The 15726-nt window shown below is 38.2% G+C and overlaps 1 protein-coding gene across 4 annotated transcripts; it reads right to left on the reverse strand.

Moving 5' to 3' along the window:
* Nucleotides 1-3761: 3761 nt before the first annotated feature.
* Nucleotides 3762-14821, reverse strand: LOC136205769 (mediator of RNA polymerase II transcription subunit 10b-like). Of its 4 annotated transcripts, XM_065996534.1 has the most exons (8): nucleotides 14637-14821; nucleotides 14523-14569; nucleotides 12685-13974; nucleotides 5527-5755; nucleotides 5016-5096; nucleotides 4821-4923; nucleotides 4612-4701; nucleotides 3762-4214 (listed from the first exon to the last, which is right to left on the reverse strand). In XM_065996534.1, exons 4-8 carry the CDS (start codon nucleotides 5739-5741, stop codon nucleotides 4143-4145), a joined length of 561 nt encoding a protein of 186 aa, XP_065852606.1. In that variant the 5' UTR covers nucleotides 5742-5755; nucleotides 12685-13974; nucleotides 14523-14569; nucleotides 14637-14821; the 3' UTR covers nucleotides 3762-4142. The 4 variants fall into 4 exon arrangements, with proteins under 4 accessions (XP_065852606.1, XP_065852604.1, XP_065852605.1 ...); XM_065996532.1 differs by having other exon boundaries at nucleotides 12685-13963; nucleotides 14523-14821; XM_065996533.1 differs by lacking the exon at nucleotides 12685-13974 and having other exon boundaries at nucleotides 14637-14820.
* Between the last annotated feature and the right edge of the window lie 905 nt (nucleotides 14822-15726).

Consider the following 15726-nt stretch of genomic DNA (forward strand, 5'->3'; position numbering starts at 1 on the left):
GGCATGAAGAAAGGGGATTAATTTAGCCCTTCGAGAATATCATACACAACTCTCTCTCTCTAACATTTCCCATTTTATATAACACTTAATAGAGAGGACACCATTCTCCTGGGAACTTTTTTTTTTTTTATCAGAATTTGATTTTAATACTAAGTAATTCTATGAGATTGGAATTTAGTAACTCTAAATGAATTTGGTATTGTTTTTGAAAGGAGGAAGATTAAACGTTTTTTCAGAGAGAATGGGAAGAGAGAGAGAGGGGTTGCCAGGTAGGGGACAAGGGTTTTTTAGTAATCGTATAAGGGAGAAGGGTATTTTAGTAATTATAGAAAAGTGGATCCCACTTTTTTAAATGGGTATATGAAAAATGCTGAGGTGTCGCGTTGACTAAAGAGTTGACCGGTTATTTTTACCTGCTATACACCAAATTGGGAAGTCACCTATAAGTTCGTACATATTAGTAGACAAATTGAAAGTTGTACACCAAAGTGTGAAATTGGGCAAATGTTGTACACCATAGATGAAATTTACCCTAATATGTCACAAGGTTAAATGTAAATAGGAATATAATTTTCACGTGATTTTTTGAAACCCAGTTGATCTTTGATTAGATCTCGATCGAACTTCTAACCTTTGACTCTCTATTTTTTACGATTCTTTGATCCGTCTGATTTTGAAAACCATACACATCCAAACCGTATTAATCTCATAATAGTCACCTTTAAAGCATATTGGAATTCACAAGCTCATAATTGTAGAACAAGACGAGGTTAAATAACACAAAATTATTGAGGTAGTTGATATTCTGAAATTAATTTTCAAATTTTCTCTAATACAATGAAGTCTAGATTGTGTTTTTATGATCTAAACTTTTGGTAAATAATAAAGTTATGAGATTTCCAAGTAATGTCCTTCGATGGTTCACCTCGTACACGAAGAATGGTCATTGTTGACACTCTGACGGTCAAGTCAGTAGATGGAATAAGGTAAAGCAAGTAGTAAGCAAAGAGTTCTATAGAGAGAGAGAGATCCCCTACCAAATAGTGTGGCTTAACTATTTATGGACTTTCTCATTTCTTGTGAGGATTGCTTGGATTAATTCTAACAGCTTCGGGGAAATTTGACTTCCCATTTTAATGACGCGACCCTCAATAAGTGATAAGTCAATGACTGACTCGATGGGTTGAGGGCTATACCCGAACATGTCTTCAGGGGTTTCGTGGACTGCTAGAACCGTTCGAGGGTTTGCCAGCGAATCTCTCTGGCAAGATGGTGGACCCCACCCCCCTAATAATGACTAGATTGCCCTTGGCACCATGGAGAGTGAGGGTGAGGGAGGATATATTGATGGTCTCGATTCTATTAAAGCTCATAGCTATATATATTTGCAACTTCATCTTGTAAACTTTCATCCCTGCCACATTGGAAGTTATCAGCACTAATACAAAGAAAATTAGAGAAACAATACAACTTTACTTTTGATATGCCAGCAAACTTAAAAGTTACCAAAACTTAACACATCATCCCAAAATATAATATTTTATTTTCTATCTCATCCCCATCACTTTTGATAAAAAATTTTTTTAAATACCTCAATGCAAAACAACTCTAAAAGTTGATATTATGTTACACAAATCATTATTTTATATATAATTTATTTTAATTAGAAATATTGTCACATTAAATGATAGAATATTTGAATAATAGGATATTTTAATGTTTAATTATAATTTCTTTTTATTAGAAAAGAAATACAAAAGATGCCAAAAAGTGGTAACATTGCCATAAAAAAAAACAGCCATAGTATCTCCAAAGCAACATCGCCTTCCAAGCATACTCCACCCCACTCAGCACTGTTCCATTACTAAACGCTTTTTGAAGATACTTTTAAATAACTAAAAGTCAATTATGTATATTAATATTAGATAGTTATAGCTAACATACTCCCAGAGATTTTACTTTGTCTAGCTATTTATATTTTTTATTTTCTATTTCTCCTTTTTCTTTATTTACTTTTAATAATTAAATGAAAAGTAAAATAGCTAACATGATTAGAGTAAAATGTAAATTTAAGTAGCTAAATTTTTATCTTATTTTTTTTTTTTTTGTACGGAGGCTGGTAGTATATATTATTTAGAGAGTCAAATAACTGGTTAGCATTAGAAATACTCTAAATAGTTAATGAAAAACTAAATATATCTGAAAATCAAAGATTAAAAGTTTAATGCATTTAAATTAAAGAAATGCTTAATACATCATCCACCTCCCAAACTTGTCCAAAGAACTTGATTGATCCCTGAATTTTCAAAGTATACCAATAGTCCCCTCAACTTACTAAAATATAGTTAATTAACCACTTAGTAGTAAAAAAGTAAAATGCACGTGGAAAGTGTGTTGCACATAAGTCACAGAATAGATTAAAACATATTAAAAAGGAAATTCTTATTTGCTTAACTATAAAAAAAGAAACGTATTAGGACCACATTCCTCGATCTTAGTTGTTTGACTTTTTCAAGAAGCTTGCAATACACATTTCATATGCAGCTTACTTCTTTACAACCAAATGATTAATATGCTACATTTTAAATTGAGACGGCTATTGAAATATTTTAAAAATTCAGATCACTAACCAAGCTTTTTGGACAAGTTTCAAGGACGATGATATACCAAGTCTTAAAGAAAATAGGGAAGGTAGAATACTGTCTGAAAAAAAGAATATCAGAAAAGAGAGGTTGACCATCTTCTTCCTTGGTAATAGAATCAGGGAAGAAGGCTTTCAAGAAGAGTAACGTATGGAAAGAGGGTGGTGTAGAGGCCACCAAAAGTCTAAACAAGGAAGGAAAGAGGTTCAAGTAGAAATGCGGTTTTGAATTATCATAGGTGATGTTCGAAACCGTTGATCTTTCAATCTTGTCTGAGTAGTGGCTTAGTCCTGTAACCTGTGTTCCCAGAGTTCGAACCCGAGAGATGCATTAAATGCGTTTGTTTTCCCTGCTTGAGAAGGGGAAAAGCAGTTCGCCTTATTCGCATAGGTTGTTGCTAGGCTCTTTGATAGAATAATGGGGGATTACAGGTCTTTTCCCCCGTTGATGCAAAGAAGTGACATTGATCAATCAGTCCCGCCATTCCAGATTCAAGCAAAAAGACCTCTCTAGTCTCCGATATATAGATATTCCTTCATTCTGTAAGGATGGATAACTTTAACACGCTTTTTTTGCCAATGAACTTTTAACCGAAATTATTTTAAATTGGACCACTAATATTACAATTAACATAACTCTGACAGCATAATTAAAGACTCACCTTCCTACCCTTGAAGTAGAAAAACCTAGCTAAAAGCCTAAAACGTTGAAATGGAACTTGGGAACTGAAGTGCCTGACCACGAGAAGAGCGCAGGGGAACAATATACAATGATAAGAAAGAACTATAACTGAAAAGAACATCAGCGAGGAAGATAGCTCACTCTGGCGATGAAAGCTAAAGATCACTTTCAATCCAGAGAGAGAAAAGAGAAATAGATGGACAGAGAAAAAGAGAGAGTAAGGGGAAAATCTGCAATTTTTAAATAATAAATCTAAGTGCTAAACTAGCAAAAGTATTTCTGTATTTAGTATTTTGATAGAAAGAGATTGAAGTTTAGTAATTATCTTAAGAAACAACACGAATCGATAAGCCCTTCGTGTTAGGCTTTTTCTAAACTAGCACAAAGGGAAAATATGTATGAGACCCATCAAGCATCTAAATCAGTAAGAACTCCACATAATGGAATATCCCTTAAATTTACAACTATCATTTCTTTGCACCTTCCACGCCTTCGGTAGATACCAATAGCTTTACATGCTTGTCTACTTTTAATTCAGGGACAAGGAACTAAGATCCTTGAACAAGATATAAGTCTCAAAACACGATGTATGACACAATACAACTTCAAATTCAGAGTCAAGAAAGTTACAAACCAAAGTAAGCATTATCTATTAGTATTATTATATTTCAGAAAGAATATAACCACATCAGATATGTATATATCTTATACTCCTGTCTAGACCAGTTCTAATGCTACATGGTAAAAGAAAGAGGGAATGGGAATGAGAGAGAGAGAGAACCTTCAGATCTCCATCAGGTCATATAAATGTTTTATCCTTTAAAGCTCATTCTTAACCTTCACATCTCCATTGGGCAACGAACTCTGTGCTTGAGCAAGACGTTTAGATTCCTGAGGAAGGTACTTTTAAGCTCAGTACATATGAAAGCTGCTTCTGCTTCTCATTCATAAAATCTTAAAAAGAAAAGAAAAAGAAAAACCAATCACAATTTTTCTTCAGCAATTAAAGATGTCATGTTCATCTATTTTTATTACCAACTGTTATTCTTCCTCAAAAATAAAAATATGCCACATTAGCAACATATACAAATCCTTCACAATCTTCTGACTCGCCTATTGTCCAGACTAAGGTAACCCAAACAAGCAATAGCCAGATAAGCAAAAAAACTGGAAGTGTCAGATATGACAAGGAACCATGAAAAAATCTACAGTAAATTTTTATTAAATAAGATGGGTGACTGAACATATACCATTGGGAACCATTCAAATTCAGTAGATAATAACTTACAGCAGCAGAAATAGCACGTATATCTCTATAAGATGCAACCTCATCTGGAAAAGTCTGCTCCAGTTCCTCCAAAAGAGTCTTACGTAAACTCTGTAACAACAAAGTGATATATGATAAGTCTCAAATGTGGCTAGAGCAATCTAAACCGGCTAAAAACTGATCCAAATACAAGAGAAATCTGATATCATGTATTGGAAACAAAGGATTACCTTGCAGGCATCAGCTTTGCCCTTGGTGACCTGATTTTTGGCAATGCAGTTGTTTATAACGTCCCGAGTAAATTCATCTGGATTCTTCCCATCGTCAATCAAACTAAGCATCAAGGCATAAAATTGCCTGTCAGATCCCAAATGATGCACTCAATCCGTATGTATGACTGGAAAAGGACATAAAAATAGACTCACTTCAAGACCTCCATAGGAACCTGAATATTGCACTTCTCAGACAATTTAGCCATATTATCTAGCTCCATAACGAGACTATTCCTGCAAATAGTACATACTGATGTTAATGGTACTTCTCACACCAAAATAAATTCTGCACTTAGGTGTTGTTTGATAGAACTGAAAATTAAGTGCTGAAAAAATAACTACTGAATTTTAAGTGTTGAATATTAGAAGTGTTGAAAATATTAAATGATGTAACTGTTATAAAAAAATATTAGCTGGTCATGTTTAACTTAAAATGTTAATTTAAATATTTTGACTTATCAAAATAAATAATTTTTGACTTAATTGACTAATTTAAGTAGTGCATAAATAACTGTTATCAAACACACTTAAATTAAATAGTGCTTAATATTTTAATTTAAGTGATTAAGTGGGTTATCAGACAAGGTCTTAGTATCAAAGAAATGCATGTCTTCAACGAGGAAATTATTAGAGAACAAAAATGATATGTTTAGAAGAAATGTACAGGCGTTGTAGGAGAGGAAGCTGGGAGGCAACGTTGAAGGAAGAAACAGTTAGGTAAAGCTGGTGGAGCAGCCCAAGAGTCTTCTGGGTGGAGTTAATGACCTGGTTCAGATTCTGCTTTGGATCATCACCTGCAGTTACTCCTGCTGTATCGGCTGAAGTAGGCAACATACCATTCCCACCACTTCCAAGAGCCGCATTCTGTGATGGATCCATCTTCAAAAGTCAATCTGTAAAAAGAAAATATAATGGATCATAAAACTAGAATAAAGAAGATCATTAAGTTTGGTACAAAAACATCAGATGGACTGTTTTAAGAAATAAGTTTATGAGAAGCAAGAGATTATAACTTCAAGAACAATGTATTCTCCAATTTTAACCAGCACAAGCTATAAGCAACATAAATAATAATAATAATAATAATAATAATAACAAAAAGCAATGTGCTCTAATCTTCGAGGGTTAACTACATCAGTCATTGGTGAAACATAGTGATAGAAACCCAACAGTTAAGAACAATAACAGAGAATAACAGATCAGATTGTGGAATGAATGGGAAGAAGTGTTTATTAATCCGAAAGAGAAAAGGAAAGGTTACAAGATAGGCTTAAGCCTCCACAGGAATGGAATTCCCTCTCTACAATATCGTAGAGCCCTGCAAACAATGCAGAAAGACAATCAAAAACAGCCTACCTCTCTCCTCTCAAAACCCCATCTAAATACCCACAAAGGGATAACAAAATGCATAACTAACTCTGCCACCTCACTCCCCAAATCCCTAGGTGTAACTGACTAAGAATAACATTCCTCAATTACCCTTCAACATTCTTCTTTCTGCGAGAATATACTCTTAGATGTCTTGGTTCATGGGCTGGGTCCTTCAAAAGGCCCACATCAATAGCATGATCTCTATCAATACCACCGTCTTCAGAAAAAGTCTTGTCCTCAAGACTAGGAAATTCACTGCGCATCACATATTCGTCTTCCCACGTAGCTTCCTCAACACCCTTAGAGGCCCATTTAATCAACCATTGGGAAATAGAGTCACCCTCCCGTTGAATGATACGTGAAGCTAAAACTGTTTCAGCAGAGGTGGCGGGAACAGAGTCTTCCAAGGCGAGCTCAGGAGGCAAATTTGTAGAACAGGGCTGATTCCCAATTGCCTTTTTAAGTAGGGACACATGGAACACCGGGTGGATGCGAGCAGTATCAGGGAGCTGAAGCTTGTATGCAACAGGACCAATTTGAGCTAAGATTTGAAAAGGTCCAAAGAAGCGGGCAGACAACTTGGGGAAAACTCTACGAGTGACGGATTGTTGGCGGTGTGGCCTGAGCTTAAGGTAAACCCAATCTCCGACTCCAAAATGGACTGGCCGACGGTGCTTATCAGCCTGAAACTTCATCTGCTGTTGAGAACGTAACAAGTGATTTTTAAGTTGGGCCAATGCTTCATCCCGATCAAGTAGATCTCGAGCAACAGCTTCCACCTGAACTTCTTGGGGCATAAAACGAAGTACTGTTGGTGGAGGTCTGCCATAAACTACTTCGAAGGGGTTTGTACCGGTGGAAACATGATAAGTCGTATTGAACCAGAATTCAGCCCAAGGCAACCAAATAGACCAGAAACGGGGCTGATCAGCAGCAAAACAACGTAAATAGGACTCTAAGCAACGGTTGACAACCTCCGTTTGCCCATCCGTTTCTGGGTGATAGGAAGAGCTAAATTGCAGCTGAGTACCTTGAAGCTTAAAGAGCTCTTGCCAAAAACGACTCATGAAGACCGGATCACGGTCACTAATGATGGTGGAAGGAAAACCGTGAAGACGGACGATATCATTAACAAATAACTCAGCAATGGAGCGGGCTGAATAAGGATGTTTTAAGGGCAAAAAATGGCTGTATTTGGACAGTCGGTCCACAATGACCATAATAGCATCAAAGCCTTTGGACTTGGGCATACCTGTGATAAAATCCATAGAGATATCCCTCCAAATGAGTTGAGGAATGGGCAGAGGTTGTAAAAGGCCGCCGGGAGAAAGCGTGGAGGCCTTGAATTGTTGGCAAACAGTACATTTCAAAACATAATCCCGAATTTGCCTCACCATTCCTTTCCAATAGAAATTGGCAGCGACACGCTTGTAAGTGCGGTAGTAACCAGAATGACCCCCCATTTTATTATCGTGAAACTCTTCTAAAATTGCTTGTATCCATTTTGAATGAGCAGAGATAACCAGCCCCCTACCACGATAAAGAACCCCATTTCGTAACACAAAACCCGGTCTAGAAGAAGGGTCAGCTTCTAAAGCTGCAACGATTGAGCATAGTTGGGGGTCTTGCTTTGACTCAGAAACAATTAGAGCCCCATCAGCCCAGCTCGGGAATGAAAGGAAAGTACGGAAATCGCCCTCTTCATATTGTCGAGACAAAGCATCAGCTGCTCGATTTTGAGTCCTCGACTTATAAGTCACTGTGAAGGAGTAACCCATCAACTTAGCAAGCCAATTCTGTTGATCCATGGTTGCAACCCGCTGCTGCAAAAGATGTCGCAAACTTTTGTGATCGGTGAATACAGTGAATTTCCGGCCCAGTAAATAAGGGCGCCAATGTTGGATAGAAAGAGCCAAGGCCATCAATTCTTTCTCATAGGCCGACTTGTTTAGGTTGCCATGGGAAAGAGCTTTGCTATAGTAGGCAATGGGTCTTCCCCCTTGCATCAAAACTGCCCCGATTCCGCATCCAGAAGCATCGCATTCGATACAAAAATCTTGAGAAAAATCCGGTAATGCTAATAGAGGGGCCGAGCTAAGAACATGCTGCAATTGCTCAAACGCTTGTTGAGCTTGGGAGGGCCAGGAGAAATTATTTTTCTTAGTTAGCTCGGTCAACAGCTTAGCGATCTTCCCATAATCCTTCACGAACTTTCTGTTATAACCTGTGAGTCCCAAAAACCCGCGAACTCCCTTAACATTTCGAGGAGTAGGCCATTGCTGAACCGCCAACACTTTAGTTGGATCGACAGAAATCCCTTGCTCTGATATACAGTGACCCAGATACTCAATCATAGTCTGACCAAATGAGCATTTCTTTCTGTTGACTTTAAACTGATGTTCTTCCAAAATTTGTAAGACCAATGTGAGGTGGGAAAGATGATCAGCCCAAGTTTTACTGAAGACCAAGATATCATCGAAGAAGACCAACACTATTTTGCGCAACCAAGGCCGAAATACATCATTCATCAAACTCTGAAACGTAGAAGGGGCATTAGTAAGCCTAAAGGGCATGACTAGAAACTCGTAGTGGCCGTCATGGGTACGGAAAGCTGTTTTCGGCTCATCCCCTTCCCTCATTCGGATTTGGTAGAAACCAGATTTTAAATCCAGCTTAGAGAAATATGTAGCCCCATAGCCCCATGAAGTTCGTCGAGCAATTCATCAACGATCGGAATAGGATATTTGTCAAGGATAGTAACTTTGTTTAAAGCCCGGTAATCTATACAAAGTCTCCAAGTAGCGTCTTTCATTTTAACAAGCAAAATAGGGCTGGAGAAAGGGCTTTGACTAGACCTGATGATACCCATCTCTAACATTTCAGCCACCTGTTTTTGGATTTCCTCTTTCTGGACATAGGGGTAACGGTAAGGTCGCACACTAATTGCCTCTTGACCGGGTAGGAGATTGATCGCATGATCATGAAACCGACGTGGAGGAAGCCCTGTTAAAGGAGCAAAGACGCCCTCAAAGTGGTGTAACACAGCTTGGAGTTCAGCAAACTGTTCATGAGATAAATTGGATGAATTCTCGGGCTTGAGAGGCGATATGTGAGATTCTCCGTGAGTCAGACGTAGGCTGCCTCCTCCCAACCAGATTTGAAGAGCTGGAATTGAAGGGCAAGAAAGGTTGATGCCATGGAGTTCGACTTGCTGTCCCTGATAGGTAAATCGCATCCATTGCCTCTCCCAATTATGGAGTACCTCCCCCAAAGACTTCAACCAAGGCATACCAAGCACAAGGTCCAGAGGACCCAATTCAAAGATTAGAGCATCCAAATTAAAAACAAAATCGCTTAAGTGTACCTGAAATCCCTTACACTGCTCGTGCACAAGCACACGATGGCCATCGCCTAATTTGATATTGACTGGAGAAATAGAAGCAGTAGGAAGCCCTAAAGATTGAACAAGTTGCTTAGAGATAAAATTATGCGTTGCTCCGGAATCAATTAATAGCACAACAGGAACTCCGAAAATATCACCCTCCAATCGAAAAGTGCCAAGGGAAGGAGCGGCAGTGGTGGTAGCAAGGGATATTTCCAAGGCATTGCACTCGCCTTCCTGAGTTTCACTCTCTGTAGTCAAATTAGCAATATCGCCCCAAGATTCATCGGTTTCAAGGAAGAGCTCATTTTCCTGAACAAAGAGACGGAGTTCGCCTATATTACAACGATGTTGAGGGTTGTAAGGTTGGGCACATTTGAAGCAAAGGCCCTTCCGGCGCCGCTCGTCCAATTCGTGCACAGAGAGATGGCGAGAGCCACGATTACGATGGGATGTCTGAGTGAGTTGAGGAAGTGGCGGTGGAGAAATTTGTAATTTAGGGTTAGATGAATCAGGCGGTTTAAGTGGGCCCGAACCCGTACCCAAACCCACATCCTTCCGAGCGGGTTGCCCTGTGTCACGTGAGCGCCATATGTAATTAGATACGTGTGACGTGGGTGTACTGGTAGTCATCATCTTGTTTCGCTCACCTGGAACGCCAGAGGAAAGTTCGATATCACGAGCAGTTTCCATAGCCTCATCACATGTTTGAGGCTTCAAAGAGCGCACCCAAGAGCGGAGTTCCTCCTTCAATCCGCCCATGAAAAAACCGATAGCAGCAGTTTCAGATTGCTTTGGGAGAAAAGCAGTAACACGCTCAAAATCTTCAATGTATTCTCCCACAAAACCAGTTTGGTAAAGCCGTTGGAGTTCTTCATAGGCATTCTGGAATGGTTTAGAACTGAACCGATGCAACCATTTGAACTTCATTTTATCCCAAGAGAGATGGGGAAAATCACGGATGATACGGGAAAACCAATTCACAGCGATGCCAGTCATACACATCTGAGCCAGAGTAATCTTCATCAGCGGTTGGGTGTTATGAACCTGGAAATATAATTCGGCCTGAGAGACCCAGGCGGATGGTTCGGTGCCGGAGAAGACAGGGAGTTTAACTTTGGGCAGAGAAACAACAGTGCCAGTGAAGCGGTTAGGGCGCATATGAGGTTCCAAATTAGGAGCAGAGGTCCAAATATGGTTCCAAATATGGTTTGACCGATGTCTCACCGTGGGTATGGGAAGAAAGCAGAGGGTGAACTGAATCACGAGGCTCAGGAGACGGCGTGTCGTCGGAGGAATCATCAGTAATAGCACCGTCAACCTTGTTTTTGCCTTGGGTATGTTGAAGATGGGAGAGATGAGAATCGAAGATATCCATCCGTGTATCGATCTTCTCCAGATATTTATGCAAACCATTCAAGGTATTCTGTAGTGCACCCATTTGATGTTGCAGAGATCCCAGCACCTCAGAGTGCTCATCAACAAGCTTGGATTGAGCATCAAACTTTGACTGTAAACGAGTTTCCATGGTGGCGGGGAAAAAAAAGAACCGGCAATCGGAACCAAATGATAGAAACCCAACAGTTACGAACAATAACAGAGAATAACAGATCAGATTGTGGAATGAATGGGAAGAAGTGTTTATTAATCCGAAAGAGAAAAGGAAAGGTTACAAGATAGGCTTAAGCCTCCACAGGAATGGAATTCCCTCTCTACAATATCGTAGAGCCCTGCAAACAATGCAGAAAGACAATCAAAAACAGCCTACCTCTCTCCTCTCAAAACCCCAGCTAAATACCCACAAAGGGATAACAAAATGCATAACTAACTCTGCCACCTCACTCCCCAAATCCGTAGGTGTAACTGACTAAGAATAACATTCCTCAATTACCCTTCAACATTCTTCTTTTTGCGAGAATATACTCTTAGATGTCTTGGTTCATGGGCTGGGTCCTTCAAAAGGCCCACATCAATAGCATGATCTCTATCACATAGATCAGGTAACAAAATATCCATAGAATTTTACTGTAACACCGAAAACCTCAAACTCTGATTTGATTGCAATTTGCTATACTTTTGGTTAGTTTTGAGCCACTCCACCACCAAAGTGGCCAATTTATGCTTGTGATGATAATTAAAGAGAAAATAGAAAGCCAATCTGTAAAACGTCTATCCATGTTTTGGGAAATGCCAGAACTCAAAATGAAAAGGGCATTCTCTCTTTTCTGGTCCCCTTTCTCTCATTTTTCTCTCATTCACCCCTTGCTCCTCTTTCATATGAGAATTAAAGCTTTTTCCTTTCTTTCATGAAATTCTGTTCAATTCAACATAAATAACAGTGCCAAGAATCCTATCCAACTTCAATTTCATATTATGCAATCAGTGGCGAAGCCGGGATTCAAAATTAAAGAGGGAAAAAATATCAGGATTCAATTGGTGGTGCCGATTCACACATAGTTTTTCACTTACAATACTTTTCCATGTCTACAAAGAAAAAACCAATAGTATCAAACAACATAACAATTACTCAATCATAAACACTAGGTTAGTACTTGATCAATACCCCATTATCTAATCTTGCTGAGATAAGATTGTGCAAATAAGGTAACAGCAAATTGAAGACATATGCCCCTAGTCCCTACAAAGGCATTGTTATGGTCTATATCAGAGAAAATAGCAATTTGAATGTGGGAAAATAGCAATTTTCAGCATCAGCAAAGCAATTTTCAGCATCAGCAAACCAATAACCACAAATCACTGTGGTCTTATAGATAGAATTATCGATTACATGGTCTTTAAAAATTAGAGGGAATAAGACAGCCTTCTGGGAAACAGAAGCTGCAGAACAAGAAGTAAAAGTTGCAGAATCAAAAAATCAAACGGACAGCAAACAATCACTGAAATCGCATTAAATAAACCAATTAGAAAAATTAAACAATTAAGCAATGTAAAAGAATAGTTATGAAAAAATAAAACAGAGAGCAAACAATCAAATTAAACAATTTTCACCATCTGCTCTTAAGATAATGAAATTGCATTAAACCAAGTAGAAAAATTAGGGCATTCTACCTATCAATTGAAAGAGATGAATAAAGGAGCAAGGAGGAAGCCTTTTCCACTCTTAATTCGAAATCAGTGATGAATGAGCAAGGAGGAACCTCTCAATCCTTCAACCGTCAATCGGCTCTCTATCGTTAAAATCAGAAACTTAATTGGGTTTTGCACTTGTGCTGTTGCTGCTGGAAACGTTAATGTGAGGGGGGGATATAGACATTTGCCTTTTTATAATACAAAATATACATAAAATTATTTTTATATTTTACCTCCTTCTGCTTGATAAAACAAGTAAACAACATCAACTCTAGGGATGTAAAAGTGGCGGGACGGGGATTGCATTAACCACCCCCGATCACTGGTCTATCAGGGATTCCCCGTCCCGCCCCCGAATTACAAATGGGGAAAATTTGGCTACCATCCCCATTTAATTTTTTAATTTTTTTTACTTTTTTCCTGTAAAACACCCATTTGTAATATATAATTTTTTAAAATTTTTTTTGACTACCATCGTGCATGATGTTTGCAGATGATATTGTGTTGGTTGATGAGACGAAAGAAGGCGTGGAGAGGAAGTTGGAACTATGGAGACAAACTCTGGAATCTAGAGGCTTTAAGTTGAGCCGAAGTAAGGCGGAATATTTGGAGCGTAAATTTAGCGGCGACAGAAGTAGGGAGGCAAGGACAATCACCATGGATGGATGGGAGGGTTGTCCAGGGCCCGGATTGCTTCCGTTATTTAAGGTCTATTATTCAAATGGATGGAGAAATGGATGGAGTTGTTGCTCATAGGATTAAATCTGGTTGAAGGACAAATTCTACCGCACGACAATTAGACCTGCATATTGTTATATCGTGAGTGTTGGGCAGTGAAACACTGCCACATTCATAAGATATCGCTGGCGGAGATACGTATGTTGTGATGGATGTATGGTCATACGAGAAAGGATCGGGTGAGTAATGAAATAATTGGGAAAAACGTGAGGGTTACATCTATTGCAAATAAAATGAGGGAAAACCGACCAAAGTGGTTTGGCCATGTAAGACGAAGAGCGCTTGATGCGCTGGTTAGAAGGATTGAAGAGTTACAAAGGGATGCAATGGTGAGGGGGTAGGGGAAGGCCTAAGCAAACTTGGAAGAGGGTGATTGAGAGTGATATGAGTTTATTGGGGATTGAGGAAAATATGGTAGTGGATAGGACAGTGTAGAGGGAGAGAATTTATGTTGCTGACATGACTTGATTTCACGGTTTTGTACGACGGTTCGTGTTAGCCGATCCCGAAGGCTTTGTTGCTGTTGAAAAACTAAAAAAAAATCATATCAGGAACAGTTTGCAGTTTGAACAGAGGTAAGTAGTAGATAAGTAAAATACCACAAAAACAGAGATTACAAATTCAAACAAAATAATGATTAAAACATTATAATTGCTCAAACTAATTAGATATGTTAAGCAGCTTAACAATGGAAGTGCTGAACAGAACTTCAATGTGCATATATCAAGTGCTAAGTTCTTCAAGTGCTTCATCATACAAATCAAACTTCCATTGAACACATATCAATTTGATTTCAGTAACTCAATTTTATCACATACAAGAAGAGAAAGACAAACACTTCACTAATACATCATTCAGACAAATCGTCCAGCACCTTATGATCAATCATATAGTACTAATTTCTTTCAAACCAAAATTCGAAATTTGCCATTCTTACTCATAAAACACCAAATTAATAAAAAGAGCATACCAATTTCATAAACCAAGCCAGAGAAACCAGAACAACTTAGCCACAGAAGAAGAGGGTCTCTAATTGGGTTCCTCTCTGATTTAACGTAGTAGTAAAAAAGAAGACTGACCTGAGCGGCGGCGGAAAGAAAGCTGCAGCGTCGTCTTCGGAGTATTTCTGCAGGTAAAGAAGAACTTTATTTATCGAAGAACTTATGGGCTAAAGCTTCAATCCCAACGCGGACCTTAATGAAAGCAGTTCTTAGAAAGATTTGTTGCAGTTCTTAGAGGCAATTGATTTCATCTGCCAAATCGCCTATCCTGAGTACAAAAGATCTCTCGCTCCAAGGGCGGCGGTCCGGCGGAAGAGTGAGGAGAGAGCGTGAGAGAGACGGAGGACGGCAGCGGGTTTAGATGAAAAAAATAGGAAAGTAAAAAATAAAATAGCTGAATATACAAAATACATTCTAACTGGTGGGATGATTTCAACTGCAACGTGTAAGGCTGAGATTTTAACTTAGCATGAGAGTTGGGTTAATAGAAATTAATGAAAGTAATTGTTGAAGTAAATGAAGGTTTATTTAACTTACTTAAAAAAATGGGTAAATTACACCCATGGCCTTTGAACTTTACCATTTTAACATTGTAATCACTGAACTTCAATTCTTAACCGTATGGCCACCGAACTTTACACTTTTTAATACCGGTGGCCACCCAACACCTCAAAACGACCGTTGACGGTCTCAAAATAAAAAATTCGAAGAGTTAATGATATTCTGAGGAACTTTAATTCTTGAAAATTTTCGGTTTGATGTCATTTAGGTGTTGTTTGGCTAGGAGAGAGAAAGTAAATTTTTAGAGAGAAAAAGATAAAAAAAATATATGATTTTAGAAAATAAAAAATGTAGTTTTATGGTAAATGTTGTTCTTAACAACTTTAATTCTTGAATATTTTCATTTTGAGGTCATTAACGGTCATTTTGAAGAGTTAGTTAAAATTGAGTGGCCACAAACATTAAAAAGTGTAAAGTTCAGTAACTATATTATTAAGAATTGAAATTCAGTGACCATAATGTTAAAATAAAATTCAGTAGCCATTGGTGTAATTTACCCTAAAAAAATGAAAGTTAATTTTATTACATTAATTCTATATTTCTAACTTTCAAAATAAGGGTAATGAGAGTATTGTAAACTTTAGTTTACTATAATTAACTCTTATTTACATTTTATCAACTTCCAAATAACATTAAATTTTAACCTTCATTTTCATCACTTTCATTTCTATTCCATTACCTCCTCTAACTCTCACCTCCATTAACCTTCTAACTCTGAAAC

Source organism: Euphorbia lathyris, chromosome 9, assembly GCF_963576675.1.
Source record: "Euphorbia lathyris chromosome 9, ddEupLath1.1, whole genome shotgun sequence".
Classification (NCBI taxonomy): domain Eukaryota; kingdom Viridiplantae; phylum Streptophyta; class Magnoliopsida; order Malpighiales; family Euphorbiaceae; genus Euphorbia; species Euphorbia lathyris.